At 44.0% G+C, this 18,256-nt stretch overlaps 1 protein-coding gene across 1 annotated transcript in view; it reads right to left on the bottom strand.

The window, feature by feature from the left end:
* HHAT (hedgehog acyltransferase) overlaps positions 1-16,570 on the bottom strand; it is a 364,318-nt gene extending 347,748 nt beyond the window's left edge. Inside the window, exons 1-2 of the mRNA XM_027082906.1 lie at positions 16,515-16,570; positions 2,988-3,121 (exon numbers count right to left, since the gene is read on the bottom strand). Of these exons, the coding sequence (XP_026938707.1) occupies positions 2,988-3,078 (91 nt within the window). The 5' untranslated portion in view covers positions 3,079-3,121; positions 16,515-16,570. The remainder of the gene's footprint in view (positions 1-2,987; positions 3,122-16,514) is intronic.
* Between the last annotated feature and the right edge of the window lie 1,686 nt (positions 16,571-18,256).

Genomic DNA, 18,256 nt, shown 5'->3' with positions numbered 1-18,256 from the left:
AATTCAGCCATTGCTCCTTGGTATTTACCCAAAAGAGCTGAGAACTTATGTTCGTACAAAAACCTTCACATGGATGTTTATAGCAGCTTTATTCATAATTGCCAAAACTTGGAGGCAACCAGGATGCCTTTAAGTAAGTGAATGAATAAACTGTGGTACATTCAGACAATGGAATACTGTTCATCACTAAAAAGAAATAAGACACCAAGCCATGAAAAGTCATGGAGGAACCTTAAATGCATATTAAGTGAAAGAAACTAACGTGAAAAGGCTACATACTGTATGATTCCAACTATAGGATACTTTGAAATAGATAAAACTGGGAATTCCCTGGTGGTCCAGTGGTTAGGACTCTGCACTTCCACTGCAGGGGGCCCAGATTCGATCCTCGGTCAGGGAACTAGGATCCCACAAGCTGTGCAGTGCGGCCAAAAAAAAAAAAAAATTTTTTTTTAAAACTGAAATAGGTAAAACTATGGAGATGGTAAAAAGATAAGGGGTTGCCAGTGGTTAAAGGGGAGGGAGGGATGAACAGAGCACAAAGGATTTTTAGGGCAGTGAAACTACTCTGGATGATACTATGATGATACCAAGAATGCACCCTACTATAAACTGTGGACTTTGAATGATAATGATAAATCAATACAGGTTTGTCAATTGTAACAAACTGTATCAACTCTGGCGCAGGATGCTATAGTCAGGGAGGCTGTGCTTGCCAGGGGGCACTGAGTGCATAGAAGCTCTTTGTATTTCCTGCTCAATATTGCTGTGAACCTAAAACTGCTCTTAAAAAAACAGTCTACTTAAAAGGAAAAGAACCTCGCAGAACAGTGAGAGATAATAAATGGCGGTAGTTGTTTTAAATCACAAAGCTTCAGGATGGTTTGTTAGGTAACAATGGACAACAATCGCACCCATTTTATGGAAAAGACTGATGATTAACTGCTAGCACCCATTCTTTCTTTCTTCCTCTATAGTAAAACCCTTTGGTTTAGCTGGGAAAAAGATGGCCTCCCAACCAAAGATTACATTTACTAGTTTCCCTCATAGTTGATATGGCCACGGACTAGGTTCTAACGAACAGCGCATGAAAGAATACGACATAAGCAACTTTCAAGGTTATGCTCTAAAAAAAGAGAGGGTCTGCCCTCCCCCTTCCCTTGCACGCTTCCTGCTGGGAAAAAAGCGAACATGGCAGCTGGAGTTGGAGCAGCCATCTCACGTCATGAGGTGGAACCATATGTCAAGGATGGCAGAGGAACATAGTAGAAGGAGCCAGGGTCATGGATGCTATCCAGACACCATACCAGCCCTGACCACAGTTATTCTGGAGGCTATGTTTCTGCAGCCAAGCCTATCTTCTAAGTAACACACCATCTCACAGGGCTGCTGTAAAGATAGAATGAGACAGGGTACATAAAGTACCTAACATGGTGCCTGACAAAGACGAGTTGAGTTCCTTGCACATGGGCCCTGAGAGCTCAGAGGCTCCAGCCAGGGAATGCAGCTACTTGGACAGCCTTGACCAAACGGTCTTCACCTACTTCCTTCCTTCCTTCCTTCCTTCCTCCCTCCCTCCCTCCCTCCCTCCCTTCCTTCCTCTTTCTTTCTTTCTTTCTTTCTTTCTTTATTTGCGGTACGCAGGCCTCTCACTGTTGTGGCCTCTCCCGTTGCGGAGCACAGGCTCCGGACACACAGGCTCAGCGGCCATGGCTCACGGGCCCAGCCATACTGCGGCATGTGGGATCTTCCCTGACCGGGGCACGAACCCGTGTCCCCTGCATCGGCAGGCAGACTCTCAACCACTGCGCCACCAGGGAAGCCCCCTTCATCTACTTTAGATGGTCAGTCTCTCCCATGGCTTTGAGCGGGACACATGTAGAATGCGGGCTAAGCTGATCCCAGTGCCGCAAATCAGTCCCAGTGATCCACAGCGAGGCAGCTGCTGGGGGCGCAGCACTGTCAACTGTGCTTCCCAAAACCTACCTTTGCCATTTTAAGAGACCACAATTACTTTCAGCAAACTCCCCTGCCTTCAAGATAAAGTCCAGACTCCTCAGCCAAATGAATCCACAACGTCATTCACAATCTATCTCGCTCTTTGATCTAAGCTCAACTCTTACCGCTCTCCCTCCCCACACTACACTCCAGCCCTCCTGAGTGGTTTGGGGTTCCCAGATCATGCTGTATTTTCTCACACCCCAATGGCATTGCACATGCTGGTCCATTTGCCTGCAAACACATCTCTGTCCACAGAGCCTCTGCCCCTTTCTCTACTTGGCTGACTTCTGTTCTTCCTTAAAACAAGGCTCACCATCACCTCTAGGAAACTGTCCCTGACTACGGAAGAGCTCACTCATGGACCCTCCAAAATTCTTTCTTCCATTCTTTCCCAGTATGGGAAGTTTTATGTAGCACACGGCCACCAAGCTAACGACAAGATTTCCCAGCCTTCCAGCTGTGGCCAGGGAACTCAGTGCTGGCCAACTGGTGTGAGCAGAAGTGACAGGGCAATGTTTATTCCAAGCTGCCCTTAAAGGAAAGGAGGGTTCCCATGACCCTTCCCATGGGCTGGCATGAGGACTTGGTAATGAGTCCTCTTCAACATGTGCACAAAAGCACTGTGGACAGCAGAACAAGAAGAGTAAACAGTCCGGGCATCCATGTGTCTGAGAGGAGTAATGGCGAGAGAGAAGTTAAAGAGATTACTGCTAATTATGAATGCAAATCATCTCCATGGCCTTCAGTAGCCATTGAATCAAACCTTCTAATTACAGAAGACCAGCCACAGGATCCCCAAAAGATCCAGGATTAGGGTGTTTCCACGACTCAGGTCATTGATTCAAACTGCCCAAGACAGGAGGAAAGCAAAGCAGAGCTCAAGTCACCCTGAGCCCATGGGGCTACCTTCCTGAATCTTCCACCTCTGAGCACTCCCTCCTCCATCTTTCTTTCTTGATACAAGTTTAGAAAAGTTGGGGCCTTACCTCTGGAGACTTTGTAAACTTCATAGAAAGAATAGAAGTGGAAGCCTAGGGAAGCAAACAGGTAAAAAGACAGTTCCCATCGGGGCAGCATTGCTCCTTGTGACAAAGGGTCCCGTGGCCCACGCTGAGAGTTTCTAGGAAGAGAAACAGAAATAAAAACATTAAACCATAAACATGACACTAGAGGACAGAATCTTACTTGTTCTCCTAGGGACCCATCACTATTCAAGGGGATACAGACATAACCCTCCTCCTATCACACCTCCTCCTGCCATGACCTTATCCCACCTGCATCGCATCGCATCACACACACACACACACACACACACACACACACACACACACACACCCTGCCTGCCCAGGGTGGGCAGGTCTTTCCTTATGAGTTCCCACAGCCCCCCATCTGTCTCCCATCACAGTGTACACCAGACACTTCTGTTCTCATTGCCTGCCACACCTGTCTCCCCCTGTGGAGTGGACCTTTAGAGAGTAGGGACCATGATCTCTGAGTCCCAGCACCTAGCACAGGACGTGGAATGTAGCAGGAAAGGACTACTAAATGTTCCACAAATAAATAATAAATTATTATTCAAAAGCCTGCATAAAAGAAAAGCACGAATCATCTCCAAACCTCTTCTAAGCCAACAGCATTAACCTCCTTGTTCTCCCCTTCAAATGTCATCCCACAGTTGCTTATAAGAATGGATTAATAAAGCCACTCTGTCTTCCATCTTCTGGGCACTTCTTAAACAGAAGTTAATAGCCTACTAGTTGCCCACCCTGTATATGCAAGCTCCCTTCTTACACAGTAATTGAATTTCTATCTGAACACATGGTTGCTGAGCTCGACTCTACAGTGTATTCAAGTGTGGACATTTGAATAGTTCTGGCTCTGAGGCTGTGGTCATCCCCTTCCTGCTGGGTGGAGTTGGAACAGCCACCTTTGGACCAAGAGGTAAAAGCCACATAGAAAAACAAGACAGAGGCGCCTCGGTCCCTGACTGCATGTACCACCCCACCTCAGCCCCACCCCCAAAACTGCCCTGAACCTCTTATATCTGGACGATTACATGAAAGAGAAATGCACCCCCAGGATATTTAAGCCTGTGCTGTTCTCCATCTCTCTGTTACGGCTGCCGTGTCTATATTCTAAGTAATAAAGCAGGTAACAGAAAGTCCTAAAATGCTGTAAATTAAATGATCAGTTCCCAAATAACAAAGAGTTAATTAAATGTAAACCCTTTTATGGCCCTCATTGCTTTACTTAAACCTCTGAAATATGTCTCACTGTGGATGTCAAATTAAAACAAGAGCAAAATTTTAAGCCCCAAGCAAGCATTTCTATTATGTGACAGTAACGCCAAAAATCAGAATTCACACGTGAGCTCGTTTTACCTTCACAACAGCCAGGTGAAGTAGGTGGAGCAAGGGAGGTAGGCATTTACAGATGAGGAATGTGAAGCACGGCGAGGTCACACAATCAGAAACAACTGAGCCAGGGCTCAAATCCAGGTCTTGGGACCATTGGGTCCCCACCCCACTGCTCAGGTACAGCCACCAGCCCCATTACTGCCAGTTCACAGGGTTACTTGTCCTTAGGGCCTGGCTCAGAATCTTCCACACACAAACTCCTTTCTTCAGGCTACAGGGAGATGCAGCAGGAAGGGATATAAACTTTAGCTTTTGTAATAGGGAAGAACAAATCTGACTCCATGTTGGATCTGTTTTGTTTAACTTTTAACCTTTGTATTCTATTGCATTTGCTACAAGTTAAAAATATTGCCTATAGCCTGAAACATACAGGAGAGCCCATTCTCAAGGCTCTGACCTTTAATGGTATAATACTTTTTCGTTCATATAGAGATAAAAAGTTGCAGGACGGAGAATAACATTTGTCTTGTTGGAGGTTCACAGGAACATCATAACCATTTGACCTACATGGACAGCTGCAAGAACAAAGGATCCTGACAGTAAGATGTTTGCAACAACCAGCCATACCCTCTCTCCTTTCACTATAAAAGAAACCTGAATTCAAATTCAGGTAAGATGGTTCTTTGGGACACTAGTCCACCATCTTCTCAGTCTGCTGGCTTTCCGAATAAAGTTGCTATTCCCTGCCCCAACACCTTGTCTCTCAATTTATTGGCCTGTTGTGTGGTGAGCAGTACGAGCTTGGGCTCAGTAACACCTTCATAAAATATGAGGACAGAAATCAGTGGTCCTAGAACCAGAGGACCCTCTGGTCATTACCTAAAAGTTGCCAAGCCAGTCTAGTCTGAGTTTCTCCTGCAGATCTCCTAAAAAATCCAGAAGCAGCCACTCATGCTCTCAATCCCAAGCTCTCTAAGCCCTAGTACTCCAACAACGCCTTCTCAGGTTGCCCTACTACTTTTCAGAGCCACTTCTAACTTCATACATTTCTAGTCACACTTTATTTTTAAATACCTGGCATCTCCTAGAATATGTTAAGACTTCTTTCTGGAATTTGTAGGAATATAGTCATTTTCAATTTACTGGGAAGTGAATTTCAACCTCTGGGTTTCGTATTGTCTCTCCTTTCCAAGGATGTTGGTATTACTATATTGGATGACCTCCTCAATTAGCAAAGAGCTGAACCCCTCTTGAAATGCTACTAAATTTGAACATAAATAATCTTGGAGATTAAATCAAAGTTCCTGAAGCCCTGCTCTTTTGAACCTTTTCATGGACATTCTCCTTCTAGGACAGTTCCCCTGAATTAGTGACTTAACTGTCAGGACACTAGAAAACTCAGCGTTATAACATTTTCCTTTTTGATGCTGCGCTTAGCTACAGTGTATATGTTTTGCAGACATATACACAAAGTTACATAGTAATAAACAACAAAGCAGCAGGGCTGTGTCCTCATATCTAAAATCTGGGGACTGGACCAAATAGCCTCCTGCTGACAGCGTATCAGGGAGAGATGCAGACCTAGGGTAGCCTCCTGCTGACAGCGTATCAGGGAGAGATGCATCAGGGAGAGATGCAGACCTAGGGGAGACCGGGCTCCGCCGCTGACTGGCTGAGGAATTTAAGTGGATCACAACTTTCCAGATACGTTTCCTCATAGAGTTATTGAATGGATTAAATGTAAAATGTTTACCCAGGGCCTGGCACAGAGCAAGCACTCAATAAACATTAGCTAAGATCTGCCAGAAGGACCAGTTAGTAAATTTAACTCATCAGGAGCTTACCTAGCCAGAGCCCTGGCTTCCTTCCAGAATTGATGACAGCTAACTGACCTTCCATGGGGAGAGGGGGTGAGCATCCTACCTGCCGCTGGGCCTTCTTCAGCTGACCGGCATCTCCAGAATTCTCTCCAGTTTCTCATCCCCATCCTCTCCCCACATTCGACCCAAGGCCACCCCAGACAGCTAACAAACTGTCCTTGGGAGCCACCTGGAGAGCTTTCTGACCACTGTCTCTTCTCACCACCTCTTTTCTTAGCCCCAAAGGAATTATATACAGTCCTCACTTTTCTTGCCTCATCATTCACAATCCCAGGAATGTGACCTCAAAACACCACCACCACACAGACACCCACCTGTCCTTCTTAACAGATCTTTCTTCCTTAATACTTCTTTTCAACTCTTGTCCACTTATCTCAAGAAAATTCCTCTCCCCAGTGTTTTCCCCCCTCCCTGTTCACTTCAGCTGTGCACTCAGAGAGCCAATCAGAGTAGATATGTTTTAAAGGATTCAATGACACAACACAAAGCTGTACCTTTGGGAATGTAACTAGAACTTTTTTTTTTTTAATGTCCAAACCCATAAACGTTCCTAAAAACTCTCTCAGAGACTTCTCAAGTTTCCATGTCTCATTTTCTAAACACGCTTATGTTCTTCTTTAGGCATAAGCTACCACGATGAAATCAAAGAAGCCCTTACTCAAATGTGTAAGTAATGCCTCTTTTCTGTTTTTCATGCATAAGATTCAGTCCTGCAGCAACATTATCAGCTAAGTGGGCATCCATTTGATAGCCTAGAAACTCGTCACCATTTGTAACATGACTTCTATAGGAAACAGCCAATCTACAGCAACACAGCCTGTTTTTAAGTAGGAGACTACCTGATCGATCTATATAAAGGAGGTTATAGTACTGATATGTGAGAGCTAAGGCGGGTTGCTGGGATGTCTGATGGGGAACATGTGTCTGAGAACACTTCCACTTTGGTGGGAATACTGGTCAGGACTGTGAGGAAGAAATAAATGGGGACAGTTTAGGAGCCAAGTGGCGGAGGGTCTTAAACATATATGATGACAGGCTCGGATCTGATTACGTGAAGAAATCTCAGGCTTGTGAGCCAGCACATTTAATTTTTTCAGGAAGCTTCAGGAAGAAGCCCCTTGACATAGCAGTAGAGACTAAAGGCAAGGAGGTCAGCGATTCAGGCTCGTGGTGGGAAGTGGAGAGAAAGTGCTAGAACCAAGCAACAGAGAGGAGGGAAAATTAAGTTGCACCTGACACCAAGTTAGTCCAGGAGGCATTGGGGGGGGAGAGGAAAATAAAAGACATAAAATAGCATCTCCAAAGCTGTCAAGACTACAGTGTCTCAAAGCTGAATATTATTGATGAAAGTGAGAAACGGGCACAAAGTGAAGACAGAGAAAAAACGCATTTAAGATTAGGTCTTGGAAGAAAATCATAGCAGAGGTTTCCCTGGGATTAGGGGAAAGAAGTCAAACTGGAGGAACAAGATTTCTCTACCCCCATACTGGGTATAAGAGCCCCAAGCTGGGTATTTCCAAAAAGTATTATATTTATCTGGGAACTGTAGAACTCAAGCGGCCCACATAATAAAATCTTAGCTGGAAAATGGCAAGAATTCCTCAGCTTAGAGGGATTTTTCTATACTGAAGCAATGTACATTTGCATTCACATTGTAATTTAACATTCCACCTGCTTTCAAAGATGCCATCCACTCTCATTCTCACCAGGAGGGCTACTGTTAGCTCTTTTTTCAGGAATCAGAATCTTGCTCAGAGAAAAGACAGGATCTGCCCAAGGATCCAGAGAAGCCAGCAATGGAGCAGAAAAGAGAACCCAAGTTCTCAACTCCCACTCTCTTAGGCAGAAATCCTGTTCTTTACTCTTGGCAGAAAAGTATAGCTCACTATGCCAGAGCCTGAAGTGTGCATACACAGAACTTCTGGAAGATGCTTTTCCCCAGTAACTTCCAATATCTTTTCAAAAATCTTTTATCCAGGCTTCCCTGGTGGCGCAGTGGTTGAGAGTCCGCCTGCCGATGCAGGGTACACGGGTTCGTGCCCTGGTCCGGGAAGATCCCACATGCCGCGGAGCGGCTGGGCCCGTGAGCCACAGCCGCTGAGCCGCTGAGCCGCTGAGCCGCTGAGCCGCTGAGCCGCTGAGCCTGCGCGTCCGGAGCCTGTGCTCCGCGACGGGAGAGGCCACAACAGTGAGAGGCCCGCGTACCACACACACACACACACAAAAAAGTCTTTTATCTTTATTGTTGATAAATACAACACATGGATTCCAACACTCCCACATTAAATTCTTTTCTGCTCCTCACCTTTGATATTTAGCGCTAAATGGGCTATCACCAAATACTCCCACGCACCAGAGGACTTTAAAACGGCACCCGCAGCATGAAGCTAACAATCTCCAGTGCCATCACCATCATCACTCCCAACTAAACTGAAATTTTTCTCTGAGTTTTCCCAGAGTTTAGCAACAGCTGTACTACAATAAGTAGTATTTACAGATTACTTATGCTGAGAAAGCACTTTACAAGTATTCTTTCATTTAATCTCCGTAACAACTCTTTGAGGTTGGTACTTCTGGTATCCTCATTTAACACAAAAGATGACCAAAGCCCAGAAGGATCAAGAAACCTGCCCCAAATCACACAGCTAGTAAGCAGCAGAGCTTAGATTCATACTTATCAAGTCTAATTCCAGAGCCTTCTCTCACCCACCTCCCTATTCTTACAGAGTTCACAGGATTCATTTTTTCAACATCTATGACAAAATCAATTCATTGGGAAAGTTAGAAGATAATATAAGCTATATACATGCAAAAGAATTTAAAGTTATGTATAACGTAGATACATCCCAGGAAGAAAATCAACTAGATGTACTCAAAATACACATGAAACATCTAACTCGTACGTTCCTTAGAAGATTTACTGAAGAAGACAAACTAAACCAAACCAATTTACCTCGGAAATAAGAGGGGAAAGTCAGGAGTTATATAGAGGTAAGGACTGAATAAAATGGAAATAGTTCTAAATTTAGGAACAAATGAGCACTCTGGAAACCACAAAGTAATAACGTAAAAGGAACCCATGCACACTGAAATGACAATGGCTTTGAAGAAAAGAAAATATAATAGTAGAGCAATATTCTAGCACATCTGGAAAAGATGTTAGGAGGGTTTTGCTCTTTTCCAGGTAGAATTTGATGAAACCTATTTTGCAGAATATAAATTACATGACTTTCACCAGGAAAACCAGGCCCAGATTCATCGTGTCTTCTCACAGTACAGTGTTCTCCAAACCCTGCTTAAGAGTCTTACAAAGAGTCTTATTCTTCTACCCACGTGATACTACGGAGAAACGCTTTTGCACACCCAGAAAGCCTTCACCAACGCACTGGAATGATCAGCTAGATTGACGAGGTCCATTGGGCTGGGCAAAAGTCTAATTACAGAATAGTTAAAAATACATATCACTACTTCAAAATATGCACCAAATGTTATGTACCACTGTGCAATGAACCATTCCCGAAACACAGTGGCTTAAAATAACAAGATCTATTCTCTCTCGTGATTCTATGGGATGGCAATCTGGGCAGTTCTTCTGCTGATCTCACCTGGCATCACTCATATGACTAAGTCACTGCATGGCTCAAGGAAACTGGGGAGGACAACATGATCTCACCCACATGTCTGGCATTTTGTGCCGGCTGTCAGCTAGATGCCTTACTTCTCCTCCATGTGGGCACTCATCCTCCAGTAGGCTGGACCCTTCATAGCATGGTGGCTTCAGGGTCTTAAAAGAACAAAGGCAAGAGGTGCAAGGTCTCTTAAGGACCAGGCTCCAGAATTCAAAGAACATTTTATTGGTCAAGAGCCCAGCCCAGATTCAAGGGGGAAGAGAGAACAGCTTCCATCTCTTTACTGGAGGAACAGCAATGGCACCTAAAAAAGGGGCGGGGACGTAGCTTACCATACCAGTATGTTAGAACTCCTAATAAATAAAATCTGGAAAGTTAGTGGGAAAACTACATCTCATAGTAGGTCTTTATTACATAAAATGTCACAAAGGTTGAGAGAGATGTATATTTTAAAGAATTACGTTCTCAAATCAAAATTTCAAAATCAATATTGTCATCTGGTCTAATCTCCAGCCAGTTTGGGAATTCCTTTTACAATAACCTACCTGACCACTTCCAGCAACACTGCAAGGCAGGGAAACTCTGTTTCTAAGAAGTTCTTATTGTTATCATCTTTTTTTTTCTTAAACTGAGTCAAAATCTGCCCCTCTATTTCTAAAAAACGTTCTGCTACTAGTCCTATTGTACCTGCAGGAACTAAAAGCACGGAGGCCGGATAGTATGATAGTTTAGAGGATGGCTCTGGAGTCAGAATGCCAAAGGCTGAATCCCAGCTTTGCTACTTTCTAGCTGTGTGACCCAGCACAAGTTGCATGACCTCACTGTGCCTCAATGTCCTTACTTATGAAATAGAGATAATAATAACCCTCAGAGAGTTGCTGTGAGGATTAAACGGGTTTACAAAGAGATAGAATCTTACCTTGGCCATTGTAAGCTCTAAAATGCTCATTCTTGTTGTGTTTAATATTACTGCTACTATTAAGTATACTGAAAGGCTTAATTATTCTTGCCAATCATACTCCTTCAAATATTTAGAGATAATTAATGCTACCCGCTCCATCCCAAGCCCTCTTCCAGGACAAACCCCCATGCTTCCTTCAATCATTTCAGTGGCTTGCTTCCCAGACCCTTTCCCATTCTGTCAGTTGTCTCTTTATAGTATAGGTACCTAAAGCTGAACCCAAAATTCCAGCTGTGGCAGAGCAAGAGTAGGACAAGACCATCGTCTCTCTTCTTCCGAAAGTATACGTCAAATAGTGAAATCTTAGACTCATTCCTGCATTCGACAGATATCAGTGAGCTCCTACCGAAGATCAGGAACTGCACTATTTGTGAAGGCAAAATATAAAGATTCCGTCTGTAGGATCCCCCAAATACAGCTACCCCAGAAACGTCCATGCCCTAATCCCTGAACATGTAAATATGTTACCTTACATGGAAAAGGGACTTTGCAGATGTGATCAAGTTAAAGATCTTGAGATGAGGACATTATCCCTGATTATCTATGTGGGCCCATGTAATCACAAGGGTCATTCTAAGAGGGAAGAAGGAGGGTCAGAGACAGAGAGGAGATATGATGATGGAAGCAGAGGTTAGAGTGATAACCCTTTGAGGATGGAGGAAGGGGCCGAGAACAAAGGAATGGTAGAGGCAGAGAACAGCAGCAACGAAGAAAGACACCATTCCTCTGCCTCGCCCCCCACCACTCCAAGCCTCCAGAAGGAATGCAGCCCTGCCACCCCATTGTGGACTTCTGATCCCCAGAACTGTAGGTAATCAATTTCTGTTGTTTGAAGCCACTAAGTTTGCGGTCATTTGTTACAGAAACTAATATGCTACCCCTGCCCTCAATTAGTTCATGGCCTAGTGGAAGGAAAGTACCTAATTAAAGGGATTTATATAAAACATCAGAATATTTTAATCTAATGGTTATAAACTTTAAACACTTAAATTGCAAGAAAATGAAACCTGAAAACAAAAATTTTGCATTCAGTTCTCAACTTAGCATTTTTTTTGGCTTCTGTCTCACACTGATATCAATCTTAATATCAAACATAACTCTTAAGTCCTTTTATATGAACTGCCCTTAAGCCAGATCTCTGCTGTTAAAGATTGGCAGAAACGGAGTCAGATTTATAAGCCCCTAGTTCAGAAAAGCTACTGGTGTGATATTGCATCCTTTCCCCGGAAAATTCTCAACCTATTTTAAGCCTGTTTAATCACCGAGAATCATGCCCACCACATCTTCCACTCTCCAGATTAGGGGCATCTTGAGTGAATCAATTTTTTTAATAATATATTTTAAGTAAACTTTGTATTAAAGTATGCTTAAAGAAAAAAAAATGTAAGGCTTTCCAAAAGCAGACTCACGCCAGGAATTACTGCTCAGATGAAAAACTGAATGCCCCTTCTGTTCTTTCCTTATAACTCCACTAAAGGTGACCACTAGCCTGACTCCTAACGCCCTAGTTTATTTAGTTTTGCCCATCTTCGGACTTCAAAAAAAAAAAATGGAATCACATAGCTCTTACTCTTGTGTCTACCTTCTTTTGGCCCCACTTGCAATAATTTGTTATTCTTATTACTGTGGCGTATACCATTGTATAAGCAATTTACTTAGGCTTTTGTCCATTCCACTCTGGATGAACCCACGGGTTGTTTCCAACTTGGGGCTATAAGGAATAATACTGCTCTGCATATACTTTTACATGTCTTTCGGTACAAATATGCCTGTCTTACTGCTTAGTGGTTATCAAAGAATGATAGACACTAAACAGGAAACTAGGTCATAGGGGATGTGTATGTTCATCTTTAGTAAATGATACTGCAAAACAATTTCCAGAAGTTACACTAACTTTCATAACAATCAGCAAGGTATGAGAAGTTCAGGTTTTCCGTATCCTAACCAATACTCAGCATTGCCAGGTTTTTGGGTTTGTGTTTTGTTTTTAGCCACTCTGTTGAGTATAGAGTGATATCCCATTGTAGTTTTCATTTGCGTTTCCCTAATTACTAATGAGGTTAACCACTTTTTCATATGTTTATTGGGAATCTGGAAATCTTTTGGGGAAGTGACTTGCCCGTTCTTCTACTGGGCTTTTTCTCAATGATTTGTAAAAATTATTTCTACATTCTGGGTATGAGTCCTTTATGGGATATAACCATCACAAATACCTTCACCCATTCTGTAGCTTGCCTTTTCACTCTCTTTATGGAATCTTTAGATGAACAGTAGTTCTTACCAATATTTTCCTTTATAACTACTGCTTTTTGTGTCCTAGTCAATAAACCTTTGTCATAAAGGTGTTGGACTTTGCTTTCTTCCAGAAGCTTTCTTGTTTTTGATTTCACATTTAGGTGTATGATGTATCTTGATTAATTTTTGTGTATGGGGTGACGTAGATGATCAAAATTCATCTTGTCCATTTGCAATATCCAATTGGCCCAGCATCGTTTACTGAAAAGGCTGTCCTTTCTCCAGAGCACTGCAGCGCCACTTCTCTCATAAATCAAGAGACCTCATACATGTGAGGCTGTTCATGGATTCTCTACTCAGTTCCATGGCCTGTCTAGCACTGCGCCAACACCACGCCGACAAACTACGTACAGTACTATCTATCAGCTTGAGTTTTCCAATTTTGTTCTTTTACTTAGATTTTCTAGAATTTCCAAATATATTTTAAAATGGGCTTACTATTTTTGGAAAAAATCTGCTGGGATTTTGATTGGGATTATACTGAATCCACACATTTATTTGCAGAGCAATGACTTACCCTTCATTATTTTAAAACTTTAAATTCTCTCAGTAATGTTTTACTTTGCAAAGAATTTTTATCACAAATGGGTGTTGAAGTTTCTCAAGTAGTTTTTCTCCTTTATTCTGTGACTGTGGTTAAATTATTTATTGATTTTCTAATGTTAGACAAAGTTTACATTCCTGGAATAAATCCAACTTGGTCATGGTTTGGTATCCTATAAATATAGGTATAGGCCGCTAGATTTGATTCACCAATACCCATTTTAGGGCTTTTGCTTCTTTTCTGTGAGAGTTTGGACTATAGTTTCTTGTAACCTCCTTATCAAGCTTTAGTAACAAGGTTATGCTGGCCTTATAAAAGCAGTCAGGGAGTATTCCTTCTTTTTCATTTTTTAAAATGTTTGTAATATTGCACTAGTGATACCATCGAGGCCTGGAAATTCTGCTATGAAAAGATTTTTAATTACATATTTAATTTCTTTATAGATATGGAACTATACAGATTTTCTAGTTCTTATGTCTTATGAGGTATTTTATTGAAAAAACTTGTCCATTTCATCTGAATTTTCAAATGTATTACCATAAAATTGTTCATAATAACATCTGAAGATTTTTTAAATGTCTGTAGGATATGTAGTGATAACTCCTTTTTTCTTCCCTGACACTGGTAATACCATACACCATTGGAGGGAGGGAAGGGAAGATGGTCATGCATTATATGACACAAATAAATCCACTATCGCTGGAATATTCTCCAGCAGAATTACGCACAGAAGGAGCAAGAGAGGTAGAGCATGTAAACAATCCAGCAATTCTCTCTCAACAGCTTTTATGATCACAAACAACCGTGTACCTGAGGAAAAGGAGACACGAACTGAAGGAGAAGGGAACAGCCATTAGTAACGCTGTAGGGTGGCCAGCAAGAACGTGGAGGAAGAAAAACCACCACTGGCTGGGTTTGTAATCTCGATACCCAGCCCTCCACCCACAAGATGTCCATAGGCAGAATTCAGGAGGCCATGAACTTAAATTGCTTTTCTCATATGTCTGTATTTTCACGAACCTCTAACTGAAATTCAGGATTTCATTTGATTGTAAGTGCGAAGAGCAAATCACACTAGTAAGAGCATTTCTGGTGACTGTCACCAATAAGTGTCACAAATTCTGTCATACTACAGTGCAGCTGTTGCAAATACTGCAAAACATCATTTACATGGGCATCACTACTTTGAAATTCTGAGACTTACCTGATACAGCCCTGAATTTTGTCACTTAATGCACTAATCAAGAAAAAAAAATACTATTGTAAATGTTGGGGGGTTTACACTATTTTGATCACTGTTTCAATATAATTTGTAACTCTATGTACTTTGAAATGCCTTTTAAAAATTGGCTTCCCCAGACTCCAAAGAAGTCCATGGCACAAAAAAAGGGTAAGGAACCCCTACAAAGAATCAAGGATCTCACCCAAGCCATGGAACTCCCAGGCAACGGTTAAGGAGCACTTCCCTTTGGCCAGGCCCTGGCCTGGAAGAAGACACACAGATGAGTAAGGCTCACCCTGGCTAGTCCCTGACATTACCTTCAGAGCTCCCACCAACATCTAGCCACCCACAAAATGACTGCTCTCTCTAAAGACTTGGCCTTCACTCTAAGTTAGTCTATATAACTTACTTCCCAAGGAGGGGGCAAAGTAAACAGCAGATAAAGCATAGGCTTTGACCCAGAAAGAGGAGTGCAAAACCCGATCCCAGCACTTACTTTCTGTGGCTCTGGCATCTAAGTATTCCTTTCTTCTGCTGTGAAAAGGGCTAACACTAGGTATCCTTCCCAGTTATTGCAAGGTTTAAAAATAATGGATTTAAAGCACCTGACAAGCACATCGTCCCCATCACTATTAGCTGAATCTTTCAAGTCAGAACTGACGGTTCCTACCCAACACTTAATCACAGTTAGGGGCTGCCACTGAGAAAGGAGGGAGACAAATTATAGGAAAGGCGGAACATGAAGAATGAAAGGGAAAAAAAAATCATACTTATTCTTCAAATTCCAGTATAAAAACCACCCCCTCCTCAGGAAAGCCTTCCCTCTCCTCGTGTTCCCATAGCACTTATCACATGGAAGTAAACTCCTAGCTGTGCGAATGAATGAAGGAGGAATACAAATCAGAAAAGGACAGAAACAGTGAGTCGCACCCCCATATAAGGTAAACCACCGAGGATACCAACTGGCTAGCCTGACTGCCCCGATCCAAGAGCCACGAAGCAATGAAGCAGCACATTTCTCACCACCAGTGCTATCCATCCTAGTACCTCTCCCGCCCACTTTGTAGGGCTTGAGAGGAGGAGGGCCTTTCCACATCAAGACTGATGCCACCTAAAGGCCACAGGTAGAAGAAAAGAGGGAAACTGAGTCCGGAGAGTAGAAAGCAAAAGTCTCTAACTTTGGGGGTCACTGGAACCGCAGCAGTCAGGCAGGCGCACTTCTAAGATCGCCAAGGGGACCGGCGTCCACACTTCCAGCAACAGTGCCAGAAACTGGGGACGATGCCAAGGATGGGGGACGCTGGCAGGGGCGTGAGCGGACTCGGCCGGCCGGGGGTGGAACGCAGCCTTGACCCGGGCGCACGCCCCCCTCACCCCCCCCCCCACCGCCTTTGTCTTCGCTCCTCTGCTCCGCCCTCGGGCGCGCACGCAGGAACGGGAATTGGAAACAGAAAGCGTATCGGGCGTTTCTTTTTCTCAACCGAGTCAGTCGAAGCAGAAAGTCAACACCTAACTTCCCGAGGACCCGCTACGATCACCAGCTACCAACCTCCGGGCTGTCCCGGGTGGCGGCAGCGTTGGTGACGCTCACGCGCGCCCCGAATTCCCAACAACCCTCTCCGCACCTCCGAGCCGGCGGCGGCGGTGGCGGCGGCGACGGGCTTCCCGGGAAGCCGCCCTCTTCCCCGGGAGCGGCGGTTGGAGAACCAGCCCCGCGCGCGTCCTCGGAGCACGTCCCCGCCGCCGCCGTGCCCGCGCGCGCCGCTCCAGGCCGCCGGGCTCGCAAGCAGGCGGCGCCCCGGGAGCGGTGGCGAGCAGGCCGCGCGGTTGCAGGGGTCCCGCAGGAGGACTGCCCGCCACTCCGCACCCGGAGCGCCTGGCGCCGGCCCGCGGAGCCCCAGCCCCCGCTCACCCGTGGGCCCCGGTGCCTGCGCCCAGCAGCGCACGGACCTCTCCACCCCCGTTTGTTAATTGCACGCCTTGGGGCTGCAGGTTTGGGAGCGGAAGTCACCTGAAGTCCAGCCCCAGTGGTCCCCACGTACTTTGTACGCGAAAGGAGGTAGCTCGGTGGGGTGGAAAGAGGGCGGGCCTTGCCGCTCCGGCGGCTTCTGGAGCTTGCTGTGTGAATTTAGCTGAGCCTCCTGTGAGCCTCCTTGTCCTTCTCTGTAAAGCGGAAATAAGCTTCCCGGCTTTCCTGGAGAATTAGAGTGAAGACCAAATGGGATGAACTTCATGAACTGTAAAGCAGCTTACAAAGATGATCAGCACTGCAAAATGTATATCAGTGATTTTGAATAGATCGTAAAAGAGTGGAAGATCTGAAGCTGCCTTGGACCGTGACTTTATGCCAGGTGTTACTCAGAGGCCTCCAACGCCAAGGCTGCCAGAGTTCCACAGACTTTCCTGGGCAGGAGAATCACCTGGGCTCTTGTTAAAACCGCTGGCACCTGGATCCCTCTTCAAACCAAAAGAATCAGACTCCCCAGGGGAGGGGTGTTTCAGGTGGTTCTGTGGTCAGGTGAACGTGGACAACTCTGCGTTAGGCAGCAGGAAAATACAGAGGCTGTGCTCAAAGTTTATTCTAGCAGTCATTGAAATAGTCCAGGAGATTATTTTTCTGATCGCAAAATTCTCTGGGAAACAAGAATATAAACTCTCTGAGGACAGGAACTATCTCCTCGTTCAGCTCCCACCATCCGCAGCCCCAACACAGTACAGGATGGTGTTAAGTAAGCAGGTGTAAATAAACTAGTCCCAAGTAGGAGTGCCAGATGTAGCAAATAAAAATACAGGATGCCCAGCTAAAATTGAATCTAGTCTCAGATGAACAATGAATACTATTTTTTTAGTATCCGTGTGGCCCATGCAATATTTGGGACATACTGATGCTTTTTTTAAAAAGTATTTGTTGTTTATCTGAAATTCAGATTTAATTGGGCATCCTGTATTTGATCTGGCAACCCTCACCTGAAGGGTTTGGCAGAGGGAGGGACAGAGTAAGAACTCTCACTACTCAGGTAGTGTCAGACTCAGGGACAGGAATGAGACAACTCCTGTGTTATTTCTAAATGACACTATTGGACAATAATGTAGGTTCACTGTCATTTACATTTAACCACTTTCTGCACACACAACATATTCACTGGAAAACACAAATGAAAATAAGGGCAGATTCCATCATAGGTAAATTAGAAACATCAATTAAATAAAAATAGTCAAAATTGAAATGTAAGCAATAGACCGGGGAAAGTACTTGCAGGAACTATGATACAAAGTGTTACTGTTTATTATATATAAATTAAATACAATTAATAAGAAAACATTAGAATCCAATTGTAGATGAGCAAGACACATGAATAAACAATCC

The sequence above is a fragment of the Aethalodelphis obliquidens genome, unplaced genomic scaffold (genome assembly GCF_003676395.1).
Source record: "Aethalodelphis obliquidens isolate GAN/ISIS:26980383/991018 unplaced genomic scaffold, ASM367639v1 scaffold48, whole genome shotgun sequence".
NCBI classification, from domain to species: domain Eukaryota; kingdom Metazoa; phylum Chordata; class Mammalia; order Artiodactyla; family Delphinidae; genus Aethalodelphis; species Aethalodelphis obliquidens.
The sequence above is the reverse complement of the archived record's forward strand: the minus strand, read 5'-3'. Positions and strand labels throughout refer to the sequence as shown.